This window comes from Gigantopelta aegis, chromosome 8 (assembly GCF_016097555.1).
Source record: "Gigantopelta aegis isolate Gae_Host chromosome 8, Gae_host_genome, whole genome shotgun sequence".
In the NCBI taxonomy this organism is placed as follows: domain Eukaryota; kingdom Metazoa; phylum Mollusca; class Gastropoda; order Neomphalida; family Peltospiridae; genus Gigantopelta; species Gigantopelta aegis.
In genome coordinates this window covers 3620770-3643233 of record NC_054706.1, presented here as the reverse complement: position 1 = coordinate 3643233, position 22464 = coordinate 3620770, and the positions used below count along the sequence as shown (strand labels likewise).

Genomic DNA, 22464 nt, shown 5'->3' with positions numbered 1-22464 from the left:
TCTGTTTTAATAGATGGCAACCCACCACATGTTAACTGGGCAATTACTATAGGGTGTATACTACCAAATCAAATCCCATAGACGACAATAGTAACATATGTGGCTAAAACTCCTACCTGCAGCGTATCAATCGACATAAACACCACGGATATAAATACTACCACCCCTCACATTTAAAGTGAATCAGAAAAAAATGGGGGTCAAGCTGCTCATTCCTGAGATAACAGGTAGCATCTATGACTACCCTAGTTCCGCACAAATTTTTTTTACAACAAACACACTCACATTTATAACCAATCACAGGACTTGTGGTGTTCACTTCTGTATCAAAAGTTGGGTGCACCTCGAACTTTGACACAGCCAGAAGTTATTTGGTTTAGTACTATCTATAGTCCATCCTTTTTTCATACTATGGAATTCACTACTAGTTATTTATTTCTGAGCAGATTATTTTCTAAATTGCACACAACTGGGTTTTTTTTTTTATTATCTTCAAAACACTTTTACTTTTCTTCTTACGTCAAATTATTTACAAAAAACATTTTTGTAGGAAGATGGGATGGATATTTTTAAAAAGCTAACTGAATATTAAGTAAATGCTGTCACTTTCTAGTTTTGTACCTCTACCCCATAGGTGTGTACATACCCATCACGCATTTGGGTCTCTATATTACCATTGTAAAACATGCAAATTAAAGTTGGGATTTGGCAAATATACATGTGTATGTAATTACTAATTGGCCAAAAAGCTAATTAAAAAATCCTATGTCATTTATAGATGTACTGGCATTTTTTCAGTTTGGCAAATTTACCAAATTGCGAAATTAATATTTTATGGGCTTCATCCTAAACCCTGACTAATATTGATAATTTCTGTGTTGCAGTCGTCGCCCCGTGAGAACGGTGCAGAAGCTGCTCTTGTGTCGGCACGAGAGTCGGAGAACCCGGGTAAATCCCAGACTCGCACGACGCTCAACGACCTGTTTGACACACTCAAGAAGCTGGAGGAGGAGGAGACGTTTGTCAGCGCGCGGCAGGAGAAGAAGAATTCCTGGTGTATGTATCTATTCCAGCATGTATTGGGTCAACAGTCAGTTTTTCAGCGTGCGGCAGAAGAAGAATTCCTGGTGTATGTATCTATTCCAGCATGTAGTGGGTCAACAGTCAGTTTGTCAGTGCACGGCAGGAGAAGATGAATTCTTGGTGTATGTATCTATTCCAGCATGTAGTGGGTCAACAGTCAGTTTGTCACCGCGCGGCAGGAGAAGAAGAATTCCTGGTGTATGTATCTATTCCAGCATGTAGTGGGTCAACAGTCAGTTTGTCAGCGCGCGGCAGGAGAAGAAGAATTCCTGGTGTATGTATCTATTCCAGCATGTAGTGGGTCAACAGTCAGTTTGTCAGCGCGCGGCAGGAGAAGAAGAATTCCTGGTGTATGTATCTATTCCTGCATGTAGTGGGTTAATAGTCAGTTTGTCAGCGTGCGGCAGGAGAAGAAGAATTCCTGGTGTATGTATCTATTCCTGCATGTAGTGGGTTCTGCATAATCACATGTCGAGTATTATGGCTAATTATTTTGATTAATAAAACATGGAATAAAGTCTTATTTTTTATGACTGATGAGAAGGGTGTTTTACTGCCTGAAGGCTATTGTCTCTTGAGGAATAATGGGTTTTGGATTTTCTTGGTTCACTGTTTTTGTACCGTCAGTATGAAATAAAAAGGCGGTGTGTAGTATTACTTTTCTGATGGTGGTAGTGACAACATCAAATTTTGTGTTTCAGCTTAACGTTGAGATGAGTTTTTTGACAAACTATAACTCCTAGATCATTGAAACGTGCTTTATACATGTTGTGTTTGAGCTTAACATTGAGATGAGTTTTTTGACAAACTATAACTCCTAGATCACTGAAACGTGCTTTATACGTGTTGTGTTTGAGCTTAATGTTGAGATGAGTTTTTTGACAAACTATAACTCCTAGATCATTGAAACGTGCTTTATACTTGTTGCGTTTGAGCTTAACATTGAGATGAGTTTTTTGACAAACTATAACTCCTAGATCACTGAAACATGCTTTATACGTGTTGTGTTTGAGCTTAACGTTGAGATGAGTTTTTTGACAAACTATAACTCCTAGATCACTGAAACGTGCTTTATACGTGTTGTGTTTGAGCTTAACATTGAGATCATTTTTTTTACCAACTATAACTCCAAGATCATTGAAGCGTGCTTTATACGTGTTGTGTTTGAGCTTAACATTGAGATGAGTTTTTTGACAAACTATAACTCCTAGATCATTGAAACGTGCTTTATACTTGTTGTGTTTGAGCTTAACGTTGAGATCAGTTTTTTGACCAACTATAACTCCTAGATCATTGAAGCGTGCTTTATACATGTTGTGTTTGAGCTTAACGTTGAGATGAGTTTTTGGACCAACTATAACTCCTAGATCATTGAAGCGTGCTTTATACGTGTTGTGTTTGAGCTTAACGTTGAGATGAGTTTTTTTACCAACTATAACTCCTAGATCATTGAAACCTGCTTTATACATGTTGTGTTTGAGCTTAAAGGAGACCGGACACCAAACCATATATACGGCGTAATGAATTGTTTGCCGTCATAACCCACAACACGCAACTACCGCGCTCCCCTTATTGACTAAGTTAAGCGTGCCAGTCTTGGTTGGGGTTTTTTTTTTCGCCGATCTCCAATGTTTTCCGGAAACTGTCGACAATTGATGAGCTAGACCCATGATGTCATCGATGAGAGGAAAACTGAAGAAACTATGGACGAACTTAGCGATTCGAGTGACGAAGAATTGTGTCCAGCTTGTGCTAATGGCATCAAACAGTATCAGTTTGAACCACTTATCATAGACTTTGTCCCTAATCCTGGAAATGTTGTCTTAGACGAAAATTCGGATGAATCAACTGCCGACAAAGACGAGGAAGCCACACGGTCATAGACTAGCATACAAGCATTTTTTAAAACATTTTTAATGTAAACTGAAGCAAATGGACCTAATTAGAAGAAAAGCACACAAAATGTAATAATATTTCATCATAAATCTTTTTCAGCATAGATGTAAATATGACACGTCGGTGGATATTCCAGAGGCCGATTTCGCAAATTTGCAAAAAGCGTCCCCTCCTCACCCAAAGCAAGATATAATAATTTTATAAAAAACTTTGTTCTCTTAACTAGTTACCCTCCAAGTTTTAATGTGTTTGGTTAAACCGTGTATTTTTAATTATTAAGAAAATATGTTACCAGTCTGCCAAAACTGTCCACAGCTGGGTACAGAAACACAGAAATGTTGGAAAATATTATACTGTTGCCACATACTGACAATTACTTTACAACTAATATGTCTTATCGACAATATTATTATGTAGTCTTTGCATTTATTAATATAAAATACAACAGGCGCGTAGGAAGTGGGGAGGGACGGGCCATGAGGCTTGTTCTCTAGGATGAAAATGTATGTTTTAAATTTTCACTACTTTGCATAAATAAAGATGATATAAAGATAAAAATCCAGTTTGTATCCCTCACTAGAGACTATTTCCCCCCCCCCCCCCCCCTCCTCCCACTTCAGATATCGTTCCTACAGGCCTATACAAATGTAGATAATATGTAGAGGGTGAAGTTAGGAACCAGTTCCTTTTATCTTTAGGATTCTGTGCCCCAACTTGTGAGCTTTTCTTTATCACATTAATTTTTGCCATTGTACACAAAATCTGATGAGTTTTTTGACCGACTATAACTCCTAGATCATTGAAGCGTGCTTTATACATGTTGTGTTTGAGCTTAACGTTGAGATGAGTTTTTTGACCAACTATAACTCCTAGATCATTGAAGCGTGCTTTATACATGTTGTGTTTGAGCTTAACGTTGAGATGAGTTTTTTGACCAACTATAACTCCTAGATCATTGAAGCGTGCTTTATACATGTTGTGTTTGAGCTTAACGTTGAGATGAGTTTTTTGACCAACTATAACTCCAAGATCATTGAAGCGTGCTTTATACGTGTTGTGTTTGAGCTTAACATTGAGATGAGTTTTTTGACCAACTATAACTCCTAGATCATTGAAATGTGGTTTATACATGTTTGTTTGAGCTTAACGTTGAGATGAGTTTTTTGACAAATTATAACTCCTAGATCATTGAAACGTGCTTTATACGTGTTGTGTTTGAGCTTAACGTTGAGATGAGTTTTTTGACAAACTATAACTCCTAGATCACTGAAGCGTGCTTTATACATGTTGTGTTTGAGCTTAACGTTGAGATGAGTTTTTTGACCAACTATAACTCCTAGATCACTGAAGCGTGCTTTATACATGTTGTGTTTGAGCTTAACGTTGAGATGAGTTTTTTGACCAACTATAACTCCTAGATCATTGAAACGTGCTTTATACATGTTGTGTTTGAGCTTAACGTTGAGATCAGTTTTTTGACAAACTATAACTCCTAGATCACTGAAGCGTGCTTTATACATGTTGTGTTTGAGCTTAACGTTGAGATGAGTTTTTTGACCAACTATAACTCCTAGATCATTGAAGCGTGCTTTATACATGTTGTGTTTGAGCTTAACGTTGAGATGAGTTTTTTGACCAACTATAACTCCTAGATCATTGAAACGTGCTTTATACATGTTGTGTTTGAGCTTAACGTTGAGATCAGTTTTTTGACCAACTATAACTCCTAGATCATTGAAACGTGCTTTATACATGTTGTGTTTGAGCTTAACGTTGAGATCAGTTTTTTGACAAACTATAACTCCTAGATCACTGAAGCGTGCTTTATACATGTTGTGTTTGAGCTTAACGTTGAGATGAGTTTTTTGACCAACTATAACTCCTAGATCATTGAAGCGTGCTTTATACATGTTGTGTTTGAGCTTAACGTTGAGATGAGTTTTTTGACCAACTATAACTCCTAGATCATTGAAACGTGCTTTATACATGTTGTGTTTGAGCTTAACGTTGAGATGAGTTTTTTGACCAACTATAACTCCTAGATCATTGAAACGTGCTTTATACATGTTGTGTTTGAGCTTAACGTTGAGATGAGTTTTTTGACCAACTATAACTCCTAGATCATTGAAACGTGCTTTATACATGTTGTGTTTGAGCTTAACGTTGAGATGAGTTTTTTGACCAACTATAACTCCTAGATCATTGAAAGCTTTATACATGTTGTGTTTGAGCTTAACGTTGAGATGAGTTTTTTGACCAACTATAACTCCTAGATCATTGAAACGTGCTTTATACGTGTTGCACAGTGCACTAAAATGTTTATAGTAGGCGAGACATTTAATTTCACAGAATTCTTGTTTGTAGCATATTAAAAAAGATCCAATATCAAGTTCAGGTGACCACTTTGTTACAGCTGGTGAAACTTAGTGTATGGACTGAATTAATTTAGTTTTTTACTTTATATAGCTGTAATAGACGTTCAAGACATTTACTTCACTAAACTGTTGGCATTGCACCCACATGTATCATTTATACCAAATCGGTGAATATTTCAACCAGGTTCCAGTGTTAACTTTATTCCTGAATCTGTAGTGAACACTGTTAGAAAACTGGTGGTTTATTATTTCAGTGGAAGACCTGACAAAGAGCAGAGAGGTCGGGGAATGGGGCGACACAAACCTGACGATGGAAAATCTCGAGAAACTGAACTCACCTAAAGACGGATTGAGTAAAAGTGGTTTTCTAACGGACGACAAGCTTCAGAGTATTATGTCCTTCCTGGATGAGGTGCAGGTTAACGATCGCCTCACCGAGATAGACTCTGTAAGTGTTCTGTAAGATGATCAACTTTAAACTGTAATCAATTGTATTACAGACCCTTTGATCTTACTATAGTAATAAATACAATTCTGACTTAAAAATAGGTTCTGATTATTTATTTTTCTTTCATTGTCAACAAATTAGTTGTTATCAGTCAATCTCTAGAATGTTTCAAGTAAATGGACACAGAGATAAAAATTCAGAATTAAAAGATAAAATATGAAATGATAATATGACATCTTAAAAGGGATTATTTTAAGTCGGCTACCTGAACATATAAAGTGGAAAATTTACTGGAAATATGAAATAACAAGAGTTCTCTGTTGCCCTGTATAGTAAATGATCTGTGAGATGTTTATATTTGTGTTTTGGTTTGTGTGTTTCAGGAGATCAACAAGATGAATGAACAGCTTGATAAACCGGCTCTGGTGCTGCCCTCTGGTGAGGAAATAGCTCAGATGGAGCAGGCACAGGCGGTGGCGAGTGAAGTGACAAGTGCCGTCTTGTCGCAGCGACTCGAGATAGACGAGAAGAAACGCACCATCACCATGCTGCAGAAAGCCCTGGTATGAAACTTGCCCCTTGTATACTTCAGTGTTCATAGCAATGTTGCTCATATTTTTATCATATTTCTGGATTTTTTCTTCTTTTTTGGGAGTGGAGGGGGAGGGGATGGCGCGGCAGATAAAATAATTTTTATTAACACTTGTCGTATTATGGTATGGTACTGTCCATCCATCCATCCATAAATGTTTTGTTTCTGTGGCATATCTTTCATATCAATTCACTGTGACCTAATTTTCATGCATTACTGCACATTAAAGGAAAAACTTGTCTGGGCCATATCTCCTTATTAATTCATCAAACAATGCATACAAGTACAACTTGGGATGGCGGTGTGTTGGTTATTTCATAATAATTTATTTATTTTAGTGAACTCAATTCATGTGTTTGTGACAGAATGTTGGTGAGAAGGCTTGTATCCTTGATGTTTTATCTTTCATATAGGGTATAAGATTCATTGGATTTTCAATGAATTCTTTTAAAACTGATTGAAATGTTTGGTGTGTGTCATAGAATCAACAACGTGAGCTGACTGTGAGACACGCCAAGGAGACTGAGAAGGAGATGAAACGAAGACTCGACCTGCAGAAAGACGAATATGAAGAAACGGTGAAACGCCACTTGTCTTTCATAGATCAGGTAATTCACGTGAAGAAACGGTGAAACGCCACTTGTCTTTCACAGGTCAGGTAATTCACGTGAAGAAACGGTGAAACGCCACTTGTCTTTCACAGGTCAGGTAATTCACGTGAAGAAACAGTGAAACGCCACTTGTCTTTCACAGGTCAGGTAATTCACGTGAAGAAACAGTAAAACGCCACTTGTCTTTCACAGATCAACGCGAAGAAATGGTGAAACGCCACTTGTCTTTCACAGATCAGGTAATTCACGTGAAGAAACGGTGAAACGCCACTTGTCTTTCATATATCAGGTAATTCATGTGCAGCAACACCATTGTACTTCAGTACTCACTGGAGAGTGATCTGCCATTCTCTTCTGTCAAACCAAACAAAAGTTAGTTAAATTCTGCTTATTGACGTAATAAAATAAATTTTTCTGTGCAGCATATTAATTAATCTAATGTCTTTAAAAATGTTATGTTAAAGGAGTATGTAATAGTATTCGAGCAGGCTTTCTGACAGAAAATTATTTGAGGGTTCATAAAAACAAAACAGATGTTTTGAAAACGGACACTGTATTTCATGTACATCGACAAATTTTAAATAGCAGTTCTCTTACTATTATCTTTTTAAAAATTATAAAAATGTATCCATTGATTTCCAAGATTTTAGGGTACGTCATTTACCCTTCATACCCTCTGGCAGAAACCCTGTTGAGTAGCTTTGACTGTATGAGTGTTTTGTGTTGTGTTGCCGTTATTGTGTTATTCTCTGTTTGCAGCTGATCGAGGACAAGAAGACACTGAGTGAGAAGTGTGAACAGCTGGTGAAGGAGCTGAAGGAGATCGACAAGAAATACCGAGACAAGTTCAAGTCCATGGAAGAGAAGTAAGCGAATATTCCGCAATCGTTAACTGTAGTTCTTCACTCGTTAGGGCCCTGTACAATGGAGCAATCTTGGGGCTAAGATCACCTTAAGTGCATATGTTAGTTATATACTTAAGGTGATCTTAGCACTAAGATCGCTTCATAGAACGGGGCTCAGAACAGCTGTTTAAGATGATGTTTATGGCTGATTTAGATGTGTGCTTGCTTTTTCTATTAAGTTATATAATTACATTGACTTTTCTTGTGGTAGTTCAAAATTTAAAACAAGACATCTTATGTAGTTGTATTTATCACAGCTCTTTTCATTGTTTTAGTATAACTCTAGACTTCTGTATTAATGTCAGTAAGTGATTTTATATGTATAATTTTATTTGTACATATTGTACACTGTTTGAAACTCAATAAACAGGATATTGTTTTTGCCGGAATCTTGTTCCAGATTCGTTAATTTGTTACTTCAGCAGTCATTCGTGGTTCACCAGGATAATGTCATCTCCTAATTACATTACCCTCCCCATATCCCAAATCAAATAAAATGTGTTTTTAACATTTCCATTCAGAACTTTAATTTCATTTATATAAAGTTGTTTTAAATTATTTCAATCTAATTTTGTTTCAGCCATAGTATTGAAATTAATAAATTAAAAGAAATCTCAGCTGCAACTGAGAAAATCAGGAGAGAGAAGTGGATTGATGAAAAAACTAAGAAAATCAAGGTGAGATAAATTCAGGGATCGAAATTCTCAATCAAGTGTAACGAGATTTCCCATTAATTGACTTACTATCCAGGTCACTGATCATTTCATTAAGCAGGCTGTCCAGCAATCCCACTTTTCCTACTTTTTCTTACTTTTTGGTCTTTCTCCCATTTTTCCTTCTTTTTCTTCAAAATACCTACTTTTTCCTACTGTTTTGTTTCAAAATGCCGCGAATTGCTTTTAAAGTGTATATAATGCTGGTGTTATTATGAAAGTCAACAGAATTTTTTGTTGCTAATCTCAACATATTAAATTTACACCCAAAAAGTCACGGTGAGATGAGATGTTATTTCTGTCTATTTCTATTTAAACTATAGGTTTCTCTCCATCCTTCTTTCCGTTCGTCCATCCGTCTGTCCCACATATAGTTTTCTGTGGGGTTTTTCTCAATACCTTGAAATATTTCAAATAACTATATAACGTGACCATTACATAAGATTCACGTGATTTTGGATAGAACAGAAAATATAGGTACAAGTGCAGCGTTTTCTCAGTAATATCACTTTTTGCATTTAACACATTTGTTTTCCCAGTATGAGCATGGTTAATGTTGCTTCGTACTGTTTCAGTCCTACTTTTTCCTACATTTGTCCTACTTTTTATACATTTTCATTCCTACGTTTGTCCTACTTTTCATAAGGGTGTGCTGGACAGCCTGATTAAGTAATTAATAGTATCTAAATTGTCACTCACCGGTCTCGGTGGCGTAGTGGTTAGGCCATCGGTCTTCAGGCTGGTAGGTACTGGGTTTGGATCCCAGTCAAGGCATGGGATTTTTAATCCAGATACCGACTCCAAACCCTGAGTGAGTGCTCCGCAAGGCTTAATGGGTAGGTGTAAACCACTTGCACCGACCAGTGATCCATAACTGGTTCAACAAAGGCCATGGTTTGTGCTATCCTGCCTGTGGGAAGCGCAAATAAAAGATGCCTTGCTGCTAATCGGAAAGAGTAGCCCATGTAGTGGCAACAGCGGGTTTCCTCTGATGCCATATAACCGTAAATAAAATGTGTTGAGTGTGTCATTAAATAAAACATTTCTTTCTTTCTTTCTAAATTGTCACTCAAATTGGTTAAAATATGAGTAACTAGCATGTGAACTGAACAATAGGGCTTTGTATTTCCATAAATATTCACTTTTTTTTTATCTTAATCAAAGTATTTTAGGTGCCAAATATAATGTCTATGTTATTGTGGAGTGTCAACATTTTAAAGATAATTACATTGTTGGTGTGTTTTGCAAGTTTCCTGGATTTTGTAAATATATATGTGCATGTTACAACCATTTAATATGCCATTTTTGACAAAAACATAACAGGGAAGCAGGTAGAGCTGATGATACAGCTTCTTTTTTCTTTTTTTCCAAGGCCTCTCCAGGAGGCAGAGCACTCTCAAGTGCTCACAAGACCGGTATTTTTGCACATAATATTAAAGTATTGTGGTAGGATAATATAGGATGTAAACCAAACAAATTGTTACAGATTGATCACTATCCTGAACTTGCTACGTGTTTTGTTTTCAGGAGATGACGGTGAAAGGCCTGGAGCCAGAGATCCAGCGGTTGATCGCGAAGCACAAGGGCGAGATGAAGAAGATCAAACAGATCCAGGAGGCTGAGTTGCTGGAGGCGGATGAGCGCGCGGCCCAGAGGTACGTCAAGATGACGGAGGAGCTGAGGAACCAGCTAGCCGAGGAGAAAGAGGCGGCGTGTGCGCGGGAACGACAGCTCGCCATGGAAAGGTACCACTCTGTCATTTAATAATAATCAATTAATACTAATTAAACAAACTTTTTATAGCAAAAACTGCAGACTAACCCTTTCCTCCTTAGGGCTTAATACATGATAGTACAAATTTGCGCATACTAAATAATCTTAGAATAAATTAACATAACTGTTAAATACCATTTTTAACTGGCGCTAGTAAATTTATATGTCCACCCCCTCATTTTTTAAATTTATCCAAATTTACCCACTAAATTAAATGAATCTATCCCAGGCCACACCACTGACCATGACAGAGTTGTGATCTGCCCGAAACCATAAGGGTAAAGGGGTACGTAAGTAGAATTCAGGATGAGGATCTGTCATTTTGTATCTACATAATGATCGCTGCTAGGATCATGTATAGATTATGCTTATCACTCACTGGTGTACAGGTGTCTGTTATTTTATATTTGATTAACTCATATGATTCTCTGTCCTTTTTTTTATTGCCTGTTCCATCCTGTCTGTGAGATGATGCATATAAAAGATCCCTTGCTGCTAGTTGAAAAGAGAAACTCATGGAGTGACAGCAGCAGGTTTCCTCTTTATTTATCTCTACGGTCCTTAACCATATGTCAGACACCATATAATTGTAATTAAAAATGTGTTGAGTGCGTGCGTCTTTAAACCAAACCTTCCTTTCTTCGTTTGCCAGGTACGAGAAGCAGCTGCAGCAGGAGGAGCAGGCATACCAGCAGCAGCGGCGCCGTCTGTACGCTGAGGTGCAGGAGGAGAAGGACCGGCTATCCCAGCAGGCCATGCGGCAGCGCACTGAGCTCGACAAGCTGCAGCAACAGCTGGAGGACAGCCACACGCACGCACTAGAAGCCATGAAGCTGGAGTTCGAGAAGGCCAGGGCGGAGCAGGACAACAGACACTCGGTGGGTTTAGAGTTCTCGTTTGTCTAGTAATGGAGCTAGCCAGGGTTTAGCAGGACAGCAGACACATGGTGGGTTTAGAGTTCTCATTTGTCCAGTAATGGAGCTAGCCAGGGTGTAGCAGGACAGCAGACACATGGTGGGTTTAGAGTTCTCATTTGTCTAGTAATGGAGCTAGCCAGGGTGTAGCAGGACAGCAGACACCCGGTGGGTTTAGAGTTCTCATTTGTCCAGTAATGGAGCTAGCCAGGGTGTAGCAGGACAGCAGACACATGGTGGGTTTAGAGTTCTCGTTTGTCTAGTAATGGAGCTAGCCAGGGTGTAGCAGGACAGCAGACACACAAGATGGGTTTAGAGTTCTCATTTGTCTAGTAATGGAGCTAGCCAGGGTGTAGCAGGACAGCAGACACATGGTGGGTTTAGAGTTCTCGTTTGTCTAGTAATGGAGCTAGCCAGGGTGTAGCAGGACAGCAGACACATGATGGGTTTAGAGTTCTCATTTGTCTAGTAATGGAGCTAGCCAGGGTGTAGCAGGACAGCAGACACATGGTGGGTTTAGAGTTCTCGTTTGTCTAGTAATGGAGCTAGCCAGGGTGTAGCAGGACAGCAGACACATGGTGGGTTTAGAGTTCTCGTTTGTCTAGTAATGGAGCTAGCCAGGGTGTAGCAGGACAGCAGACACCCGGTGGGTTTAGAGTTCTCATTTGTCCAGTAATGGAGCTAGCCAGGGTGGAGCAGGACAGCAGACACACGGTGGGTTTAGAGTTCTCATTTGTCCAGTAATGGAGCTAGCCAGGGTGTAGCAGGACAGCAGACACACAAGATGGGTTTAGAGTTCTCATTTGTCTAGTAATGGAGCTAGCCAGGGTGTAGCAGGACAGCAGACACATGGTGGGTTTAGAGTTCTCGTTTGTCTAGTAATGGAGCTAGCCAGGGTGTAGCAGGACTAGTAATGGACAGCAGACACACGGTGGGTTTAGAGTTCTCATTTGACTAGTAATGGAGCTAGCCAGGGCGGAGCAGGATAGCAGACACATGGTGGGTTTAGAGTTCTCATTTGTCCAGTAATGGAGCTAGCCAGGGTGTAGCAGGACAGCAGACACATGGTGGGTTTAGAGTTCTCCTTTGTCTAGTAATGGAGCTAGCCAGGGTGTAGCAGGACAGCAGACCACGGTGGGTTTAGAGTTCTCATTTGTCTAGTAATGGAGCTAGCCAGGGTGTAGCAGGACAGCAGACACACAAGATGGGTTTAGAGTTCTCATTTGTCTAGTAATGGAGCTAGCCAGGGTGTAGCAGGACAGCAGACACATGGTGGGTTTAGAGTTCTCATTTGTCTAGTAATGGAGCTAGCCAGGGTGTAGCAGGACAGCAGACACATGGTGGGTTTAGAGTTCTCATTTGTCTAGTAATGGAGCTAGCCAGGGTGTAGCAGGACAGCAGACACATGGTGGGTTTAGAGTTCTCATTTGTCTAGTAATGGAGCTAGCCAGGGTGTAGCAGGACAGCAGACACATGGTGGGTTTAGAGTTCTCATTTGTCTAGTAATGGAGCTAGCCAGGGTGTAGCAGGACAGCAGACACATGGTGGGTTTAGAGTTCTCATTTGTCTAGTAATGGAGCTAGCCAGGGTGTAGCAGGACAGCAGACACATGGTGGGTTTAGAGTTCTCGTTTGTCTAGTAATGGAGCTAGCCAGGGTGTAGCAGGACAGCAGACACATGGTGGGTTTAGAGTTCTCGTTTGTCTAGTAATGGAGCTAGCCAGGGTGTAGCAGGACAGCAGACACATGGTGGGTTTAGAGTTCTCGTTTGTCCAGTAATGGAGCTAGCCAGTGCGGAGCAGGACAGCAGACACATGGTGGGTTTAGAGTTCTCATTTGTCTAGTAATGGAGCTAGCCAGGGTGTAGCAGGACAGCAGACACACAAGATGGGTTTAGAGTTCTCATTTGTCTAGTAATGGAGCTAGCCAGGGCGGAGCAGGATAGCAGACACCCGGTGGGTTTAGAGTTCTCATTTGTCTAGTAATGGAGCTAGCCAGGGCGGAGCAGGATAGCAGACACCCGGTGGGTTTAGAGTTCTCATTTGTCTAGTAATGGAGCTAGCCAGGGCGGAGCAGGATAGCAGACACACAAGATGGGTTTAGAGTTCTCATTTGTCTAGTAATGGAGCTAGCCAGGGTGTAGCAGGATAGCAGACACACAAGATGGGTTTAGAGTTCTCATTTGTCTCGTAATGGAGCTAGCCAGGGTGTAGCAGGACAGCAGACACATGGTGGGTTTAGAGTTCTAATTTGTCTAGTAATGGAGCTAGCCAGGGTGTAGCAGGACAGCAGACACATGGTGGGTTTAGAGTTCTCGTTTGTCTAGTAATGGAGCTAGCCAGGGTGTAGCAGGACAGCAGACACATGGTGGGTTTAGAGTTCTCGTTTGTCTAGTAATGGAGCTAGCCAGGGTGTAGCAGGACAGCAGACACATGGTGGGTTTAGAGTTCTCGTTTGTCCAGTAATGGAGCTAGCCAGTGCGGAGCAGGACAGCAGACACACGGTGGGTTTAGAGTTCTCATTTGTCTAGTAATGGAGCTAGCCAGGGTGTAGCAGGATAGCAGACACACGGTGGGTTTAGAGTTCTCATTTGTCTAGTAATGGAGCTAGCCAGGGCGGAGCAGGATAGCAGACACACGGTGGGTTTAGAGTTCTCATTTGTCTAGTAATGGAGCTAGCCAGGGCGGAGCAGGATAGCAGACACACAAGGTGGGTTTAGAGTTCTCATTTGTCTAGTAATGGAGCTAGCCAGGGTGTAGCAGGATAGCAGACACACGGTGGGTTTAGAGTTCTCATTTGTCTAGTAATGGAGCTAGCCAGGGTGTAGCAGGACAGCAGACACATGGTGGGTTTAGAGTTCTCATTTGTCTAGTAATGGAGCTAGCCAGGGTGTAGCAGGATAGCAGACACATGGTGGGTTTAGAGTTCTCATTTGTCCAGTAATGGAGCTAGCCAGGGTGTAGCAGGACAGCAGACAGACATTTGTCACGGTGGGTTTAGAGTTCTCGTTTGTCTAGTAATGGAGCTAGCCAGGGTGTAGCAGGACAGCAGACACATGGTGGGTTTAGAGTTCTCGTTTGTCCAGTAATGGAGCTAGCCAGGGTGTAGCAGGACAGCAGACACACGGTGGGTTTAGAGTTCTCATTTGTCTAGTAATGGAGCTAGCCAGGGTGTAGCAGGACAGCAGACACACGGTGGGTTTAGAGTTCTCATTTGTCTAGTAATGGAGCTAGCCAGGGTGTAGCAGGATAGCAGACACACGGTGGGTTTAGAGTTCTCATTTGTCTAGTAATGGAGCTAGCCAGGGTGTAGCAGGATAGCAGACACACGGTGGGTTTAGAGTTCTCATTTGTCTAGTAATGGAGCTAGCCAGGGTATAGCAGGATAGCAGACACACGGTGGGTTTAGAGTTCTCATTTGTCTAGTAATGGAGCTAGCCAGGGTGTAGCAGGATAGCAGACACACGGTGGGTTTAGAGTTCTCATTGGAGCATGGAGCTGTCCAGTAATGGAGCTAGCCAGGGTGTAGCAGGACAGCAGACACACGGTGGGTTTAGAGTTCTCATTTGTCTAGTAATGGAGCTAGCCAGGGTGTAGCAGGACAGCAGACACATGGTGGGTTTAGAGTTCTCATTTGTCTAGTAATGGAGCTAGCCAGGGTTTAGCAGGACAGCAGACACATGGTGGGTTTAGAGTTCTCATTTGTCCAGTAATGGAGCTAGCCAGGGTGTAGCAGGACAGCAGACACATGGTGGGTTTAGAGTTCTCATTTGTCTAGTAATGGAGCTAGCCAGGGTGTAGCAGGACAGCAGACACATGGTGGGTTTAGAGTTCTCATTTGTCTAGTAATGGAGCTAGCCAGGGTGTAGCAGGACAGCAGACACATGGTGGGTTTAGAGTTCTCGTTTGTCTAGTAATGGAGCTAGCCAGGGTGTAGCAGGACAGCAGACACATGGTGGGTTTAGAGTTCTCATTTGTCCAGTAATGGAGCTAGCCAGGGCGGAGCAGGACAGCAGACACACGGTGGGTTTAGAGTTCTCGTTTGTCTAGTAATGGAGCTAGCCAGGGTGTAGCAGGACAGCAGACACATGGTGGGTTTAGAGTTCTCATTTGTCCAGTAATGGAGCTAGCCAGGGCGGAGCAGGACAGCAGACATATGGTGTGCTTATAATCCGTCCCACCCACCTACAATAACAGTTTTTGTAAATAATTTCAGTTTTGTTTGACATAAGAAGAAAAGTAAAAGTGCTTTGGAAATAACAAAAAATACTATTTTTGTGTCCAATTTAAAAAAAGTCGGCTTAGAAATAAATAACTTGTAGTAAATTCTATAGCATGAAAAAAGGCATTCCCTGTGGGATGGACTATAGAGTTCTCCTTTGTCAATTAATAGAACTGTGGGTTAATTGTTTTTAATTTGATGATAAATCAGGAAATTGAAAAATATTTTAAAAACTCCAGATTAATGAGTTGGCATGTAGTTGAGGTATTATCCTGTGCTATTTTTAAATGTCTGAAGTATTAGCAATCAGTATTAACTATATTTGATAAAAATACAGCACAAATGACATCACTTTTTCAACAGCAAAGTCTAAATAATATTCAACATGATTACAATATACTTGATATTTTGAGTGGGTTTTGTTAATTATTTCATTTAAAATAAATTAAGAAAATTTAATTTCAAGTTATCTCAGCTGAACATATCTGTTGTTATAAACAGTTTTCCTTCTTTTTCTTTTAATTTTTTTAACATCAAGCCAAACTGGAATTAATTCATTTGGCATTAGTATTGTTTCAGTTATCTGTTTGCCTCATCTTTTTAAATTACGGATTCTTAAAACCTGTCCTGACATGATGAACATGATGCTATGTTCGTAGCTTGATTCAAACAGCTAACATAAAAAGCTTTACTTCTGGCTTTACATGAGGCACCACTTTGAGCTACATTTACAAGTTATGCCAACTTGTAGGTTTTCCCACGTGATATCTCAGATATAAAAACTAAAACCAGAATCTTTTAATTGTCAGACTGAACTGCGTGAGTTGCACGAACGTCTGAAGTTGGAGAAGGAGTCGTGGGAGGAGAACTACATGAAGAAGAAGGAGACGTGGCTGGCTCAGAAGGAGCGCGAGTTGAAGGAGATGGTGCGGAAGGAGCGGGACCAGGAGATCGACCTGGTGATCCGCAGACTAGAGGAGGATGCCACTGCCTCCAGGGAGGACTGTGAGAGAACAGCAGAAAACAAGATCAGGTCCACTCTCGTCTTCTCACTTGTAAAACACACTCTGTTGATAAACATGACCATCTTAGACCGTTGTGCAGCTCTAACCTTAGGCCAGTCTCTGTACCAAACCACCAATATTAATATTTCTAGATTTGTTTTTGTTTGTAACCCACTTTCATCTCTGGTTTCATATTTTTAAAGTTATATTTCTTACACAAATTACATACCCAAATAAGTAACTTTCTCATGTCTCTAATATTGTCCAGAGGCATCATGTATTGCACTAATAAACTGACAGAATGTATTTTTGGGTGAGGAATGTTCTGATAACTGACACAAATAAGGGCTTTAGTGTCACAGTGATTAGGTCTGGAAACCGTGGTTTTGGTGTGATGTCTATAAGATGGTTTAGTGTCACAGTGATTAGGTCTGGAAACTGTGGTTTTGGTGCGATGTCTATAAGATGGTTTAGTGTCACAGTGATTAGGTCTGGAAACCGTGGTTTTGGTGTGATGTCTATAAGATGGTTTAGTGTCACAGTGATTAGGTCTGCAAACCATGGTTTTGGTGTGATGTCTATAAGATGGTTTACTCATGTCATTATCGTTGTCATTGTGACGCCATATAATAGTAAATAAAATAAGCTGAGTGTGTCGTTAAACAAAATATTGCCTCCTTTATTGTTGTCATGTTACAGAACGTTACAAAGCCAGTCTTTTGACAGTTTGGCATTTTCATGATCAGTCAACAATAATTCAGAATAATTTGCATGCATTAGGTTGTTACAAAGCTGTTGAAATAATTTTCAAATAACTTGTTTTGAATATTTATTGTAGGCGGTTGCGAGACAAGTACAACTCTGAAGTGCAGGAACTGGAGAGATCTGAGAGAGAGGCTGTTAAAAAATACAGTGAGATCAAGGTACCCTGGGTTTTAATTAGTTTCACTTTGTACTAAAGTCCAAACCAAATTGTTAACAACTATAATAAATTACTCTCTTATCTTTAATTAGTTAGATTTTCTCCACTTTTTGTCCGGACACAAATCTTGAAAAACCCATTACATTGACATGGATTCCACATATTAGACTGAAACCATATCACCTATATCAACTTTGTTAAGATCTCCTAGGACAAAACACATGCAATTTCTCACTGTCTGCCATTTTGCTTCTTTGTGGAATAAGTATGTGACATAATTAATCTGACGTCATGATGGACATGTTATACCTTAGGGTATATCATGACGTTAGATTACATCATATCGATCCATTCCATAAACAAGCAAAAAGGCAGACCGCAGAAAACTACATGCATTTTGTTCTATGTAATCTCAGCGAAGTCAATATTGGTGACATCGTTACTGTCTCCTATGTTGAATCTGTGTCAGTATAATGGTTATTTTACAATTTGTGTTTGGACAAAATTTGGGGCAAATCTAACCACTGCCGTGGGGGGGGGGGGAGGAGCAGGCACTTTGTAGCAGCTGCGATGGTTTATATATATATTATATGTGTGTGTGTGCCCCCCCACCCCCCCACCCCCACTTTTTGGCACCTTTCTATGCCAGTGCTAACGGTAATTAAAGGTAGGACAGTAATTTATCATAGTTAACAATTTGGTTCAGACTTCAGTAAATACAATGTGGAGCCTAGTGCTGCAATACGTATGCTATTGTGTTGTTAAACAATAACAATTTGGTTCAGACCAGTAAATACAATGTGGAGCCTAGTGCTGCAATACGTATGCTATTGTGTTGTTAAACAATAACAATTTGGTTCAGACCAGTAAATACAATGTGGAGCCTAGTGCTACAATAAGTATGCTATTGCGTTGTTAAACAATAACAATTTGGTTCAGACTTCAGTAAATACACTGTGTAGCCTAGTGCTGCCTAGTATGCTATTGTGTTGTTAAACAATAACAATTTGGTTCAGACCAGTAAATACAATGTGGAGCCTAATGCTGCAATAAGTATGCTATTGTGTTGTTAAACAATAACAATTTGGTTCAGACTTCAGTAAATACACTGTGTAGCCTAGTGCTGCCTAGTATGCTATTGTGTTGTTAAACAATAACAATTTGGTTCAGACTTCAGTAAATACAATGTGTAACCTAGTGCTGCCTAGTATGCTATTGCGTTGTTAAACAATAACAATTTGGTTCAGACTTCAGTAAATACAATGTGTAGCCTAGTGCTGCAATACGTATGCTATTGTGTTGTTAAACAATAACAATTTGGTTCAGACCAGTAAATACAATGTGGAGCCTAGTGCTACAATAAGTATGCTATTGCGTTGTTAAACAATAACAATTTGGTTCAGACTTCAGTAAATACAATGTGTAGCCTAGTGCTGCCTAGTATGCTATTGTGTTGTTAAACAATAACAATTTGGTTCAGACTTCAGTAAATACAATGTGTAGCCTAGTGCTGCCTAGTATGCTATTGTGTTGTTAAACAATAACAATTTGGTTCAGACTTCAGTAAATACAATGTGTAGCCTAGTGCTGCCTAGTATGCTATTGTGTTGTTAAACAATAACAATTTGGTTCAGACTTCAGTAAATACAATGTGTAGCCTAGTGCTGCCTAGTATGCTATTGTGTTGTTAAACAATAACAATTTGGTTCAGACCAGTAAATACAATGTGGAGCCTAGTGCTGCCTAGTATGCTATTGTGTTGTTAAACAATAACAATTTGGTTCAGACCAGTAAATACAATGTGTAGCCTAGTGCTGCCTAGTATGCTATTGTGTTGTTAAACAATAACAATTTGGTTCAGACCAGTAAATACAATGTGGAGCCTAGTGCTGCCTAGTATGCTATTGTGTTGTTAAACAATAACAATTTGGTTCAGACTTCAGTAAATACAATGTGTAGCCTAGTGCTGCCTAGTATGCTATTGTGTTGTTAAACAATAACAATTTGGTTCAGACCAGTAAATACAATGTGGAGCCTAGTGCTGCCTAGTATGCTATTGTGTTGTTAAACAATAACAATTTGGTTCAGACCAGTAAATACAATGTGGAGCCTAGTGCTGCCTAGTATGCTATTGTGTTGTTAAACAATAACAATTTGGTTCAGACTTCAGTAAATACAATGTGTAGCCTAGTGCTGCCTAGTATGCTATTGTGTTGTTAAACAATAACAATTTGGTTCAGACCAGTAAATACAATGTGGAGCCTAGTGCTGCCTAGTATGCTATTGTGTTGTTAAACAATAACAATTTGGTTCAGACTTCAGTAAATACAATGTGGAGCCTAGTGCTGCCTAGTATGCTATTGTGTTGTTAAACAATAACAATTTGGTTCAGACCAGTAAATACAATGTGTAGCCTAGTGCTGCCTAGTATGCTATTGTGTTGTTAAACAATAACAATTTGGTTCAGACTTCAGTAAATACAATGTGTAGCCTAGTGCTGCCTAGTATGCTATTGTGTTGTTAAACAATAACAATTTGGTTCAGACTTCAGTAAATACAATGTGTAGCCTAGTGCTGCAATACGTATGCTATTGTGTTGTTAAACAATAACAATTTGGTTCAGACCAGTAAATACAATGTGTAGCCTAATGCTGCAATAAGTATGCTATTGTGTTGTTAAACAATAACAATTTGGTTCAGACTTCAGTAAATACAATGTGTAGCCTAGTGCTGCCTAGTATGCTATTGTGTTGTTAAACAATAACAATTTGGTTCAGACCAGTAAATACAATGTGTAGCCTAGTGCTGCCTAGTATGCTATTGTGTTGTTAAACAATAACAATTTGGTTCAGACCAGTAAATACAATGTGGAGCCTAGTGCTGCCTAGTATGCTATTGTGTTGTTAAACAATAACAATTTGGTTCAGACTTCAGTAAATACAATGTGTAGCCTAGTGCTGCCTAGTATGCTATTGTGTTGTTAAACAATAACAATTTGGTTCAGACCAGTAAATACAATGTGTAGCCTAGTGCTGCCTAGTATGCTATTGTGTTGTTAAACAATAACAATTTGGTTCAGACCAGTAAATACAATGTGTAGCCTAGTGCTGCCTAGTATGCTATTGTGTTGTTAAACAATAACAATTTGGTTCAGACTTCAGTAAATACAATGTGTAGCCTAGTGCTGCCTAGTATGCTATTGTGTTGTTAAACAATAACAATTTGGTTCAGACCAGTAAATACAATGTGTAGCCTAGTGCTGCCTAGTATGCTATTGTGTTGTTAAACAATAACAATTTGGTTCAGACCAGTAAATACAATGTGTAGCCTAGTGCTGCCTAGTATGCTATTGTGTTGTTAAACAATAACAATTTGGTTCAGACTTCAGTAAATACAATGTGTAGCCTAGTGCTGCCTAGTATGCTATTGTGTTGTTAAACAATAACAATTTGGTTCAGACCAGTAAATACAATGTGTAGCCTAGTGCTGCCTAGTATGCTATTGTGTTGTTAAACAATAACAATTTGGTTCAGACCAGTAAATACAATGTGGAGCCTAGTGCTGCCTAGTATGCTATTGTGTTGTTAAACAATAACAATTTGGTTCAGACTTCAGTAAATACAATGTGTAGCCTAGTGCTGCCTAGTATGCTATTGTGTTGTTAAACAATAACAATTTGGTTCAGACCAGTAAATACAATGTGTAGCCTAGTGCTGCCTAGTATGCTATTGTGTTGTTAAACAATAACAATTTGGTTCAGACTTCAGTAAATACAATGTGTAGCCTAGTGCTGCCTAGTATGCTATTGTGTTGTTAAACAATAACAATTTGGTTCAGACTTCAGTAAATACAATGTGTAGCCTAGTGCTGCCTAGTATGCTATTGTGTTGTTAAACAATAACAATTTGGTTCAGACTTCAGTAAATACAATGTGTAGCCTAGTGCTGCCTAGTATGCTATTGTGTTGTTAAACAATAACAATTTGGTTCAGACCAGTAAATACAATGTGGAGCCTAGTGCTGCCTAGTATGCTATTGTGTTGTTAAACAATAACAATTTGGTTCAGACTTCAGTAAATACAATGTGGAGCCTAGTGCTGCCTAGTATGCTATTGTGTTGTTAAACAATAACAATTTGGTTCAGACCAGTAAATACAATGTGTAGCCTAGTGCTGCCTAGTATGCTATTGTGTTGTTAAACAATAACAATTTGGTTCAGACTTCAGTAAATACAATGTGTAGCCTAGTGCTGCCTAGTATGCTATTGTGTTGTTAAACAATAACAATTTGGTTCAGACTTCAGTAAATACAATGTGTAGCCTAGTGCTGCCTAGTATGCTATTGTGTTGTTAAACAATAACAATTTGGTTCAGACTTCAGTAAATACAATGTGTAGCCTAGTGCTGCAATACGTATGCTATTGTGTTGTTAAACAATAACAATTTGGTTCAGACCAGTAAATACAATGTGTAGCCTAATGCTGCAATAAGTATGCTATTGTGTTGTTAAACAATAACAATTTGGTTCAGACTTCAGTAAATACAATGTGTAGCCTAGTGCTGCCTAGTATGCTATTGCGTTGTTAAACAAAAATGCTGTTTTGTGGAAGGCTATAATTTTAGACATTTAATACGCCAGCAAGGTTTAAATATTACTCATTTAGCAAAATACCACCTGTTTTCTGTTGGTTGAAATTCTAAGTTGGACAGCTACTCATTTTCCATTTATCGATGCAATTGTCTGTTGCAAATGGTAAGTTACAAAATAATATTTTTAATTGTACTAGTACTTAGATTTAAAACTGGTGATTCTAGAAGGTTTTGTTTGCTATAAAATGTTTCTTTATGAAGTAATTTAGGTGAAGGAAATAAATGTGTATCTCTTTGTAGGTTGGTTAACTGAACTTAATTTTTAAGAATTAATCCCTAAACTTATAGTTTTCATGGTACAAGCTCTATTATTTGCATCACAAATACTGTTTTTCACTCAATATAAAACAAATCTCTTAA

At 39.2% G+C, this 22464-nt stretch overlaps 1 protein-coding gene across 3 annotated transcripts in view; it reads left to right on the top strand.

Annotated features, from left to right (window-relative positions):
- The window catches only part of LOC121378331 (centrosomal protein of 131 kDa-like), a 52662-nt gene that overhangs the window by 19158 nt on the left and 11040 nt on the right, over window positions 1-22464 (top strand). For all 3 annotated transcript variants that reach the window (XM_041506450.1, XM_041506449.1, XM_041506448.1), the window contains exons 8-17: window positions 885-1056; window positions 5609-5802; window positions 6186-6365; window positions 6877-7002; window positions 7765-7871; window positions 8491-8587; window positions 10151-10368; window positions 11049-11274; window positions 16340-16563; window positions 17373-17457. In XM_041506450.1, the coding sequence (XP_041362384.1) occupies window positions 885-1056; window positions 5609-5802; window positions 6186-6365; window positions 6877-7002; window positions 7765-7871; window positions 8491-8587; window positions 10151-10368; window positions 11049-11274; window positions 16340-16563; window positions 17373-17457 (1629 nt within the window). The remainder of the gene's footprint in view (window positions 1-884; window positions 1057-5608; window positions 5803-6185; window positions 6366-6876; window positions 7003-7764; window positions 7872-8490; window positions 8588-10150; window positions 10369-11048; window positions 11275-16339; window positions 16564-17372; window positions 17458-22464) is intronic.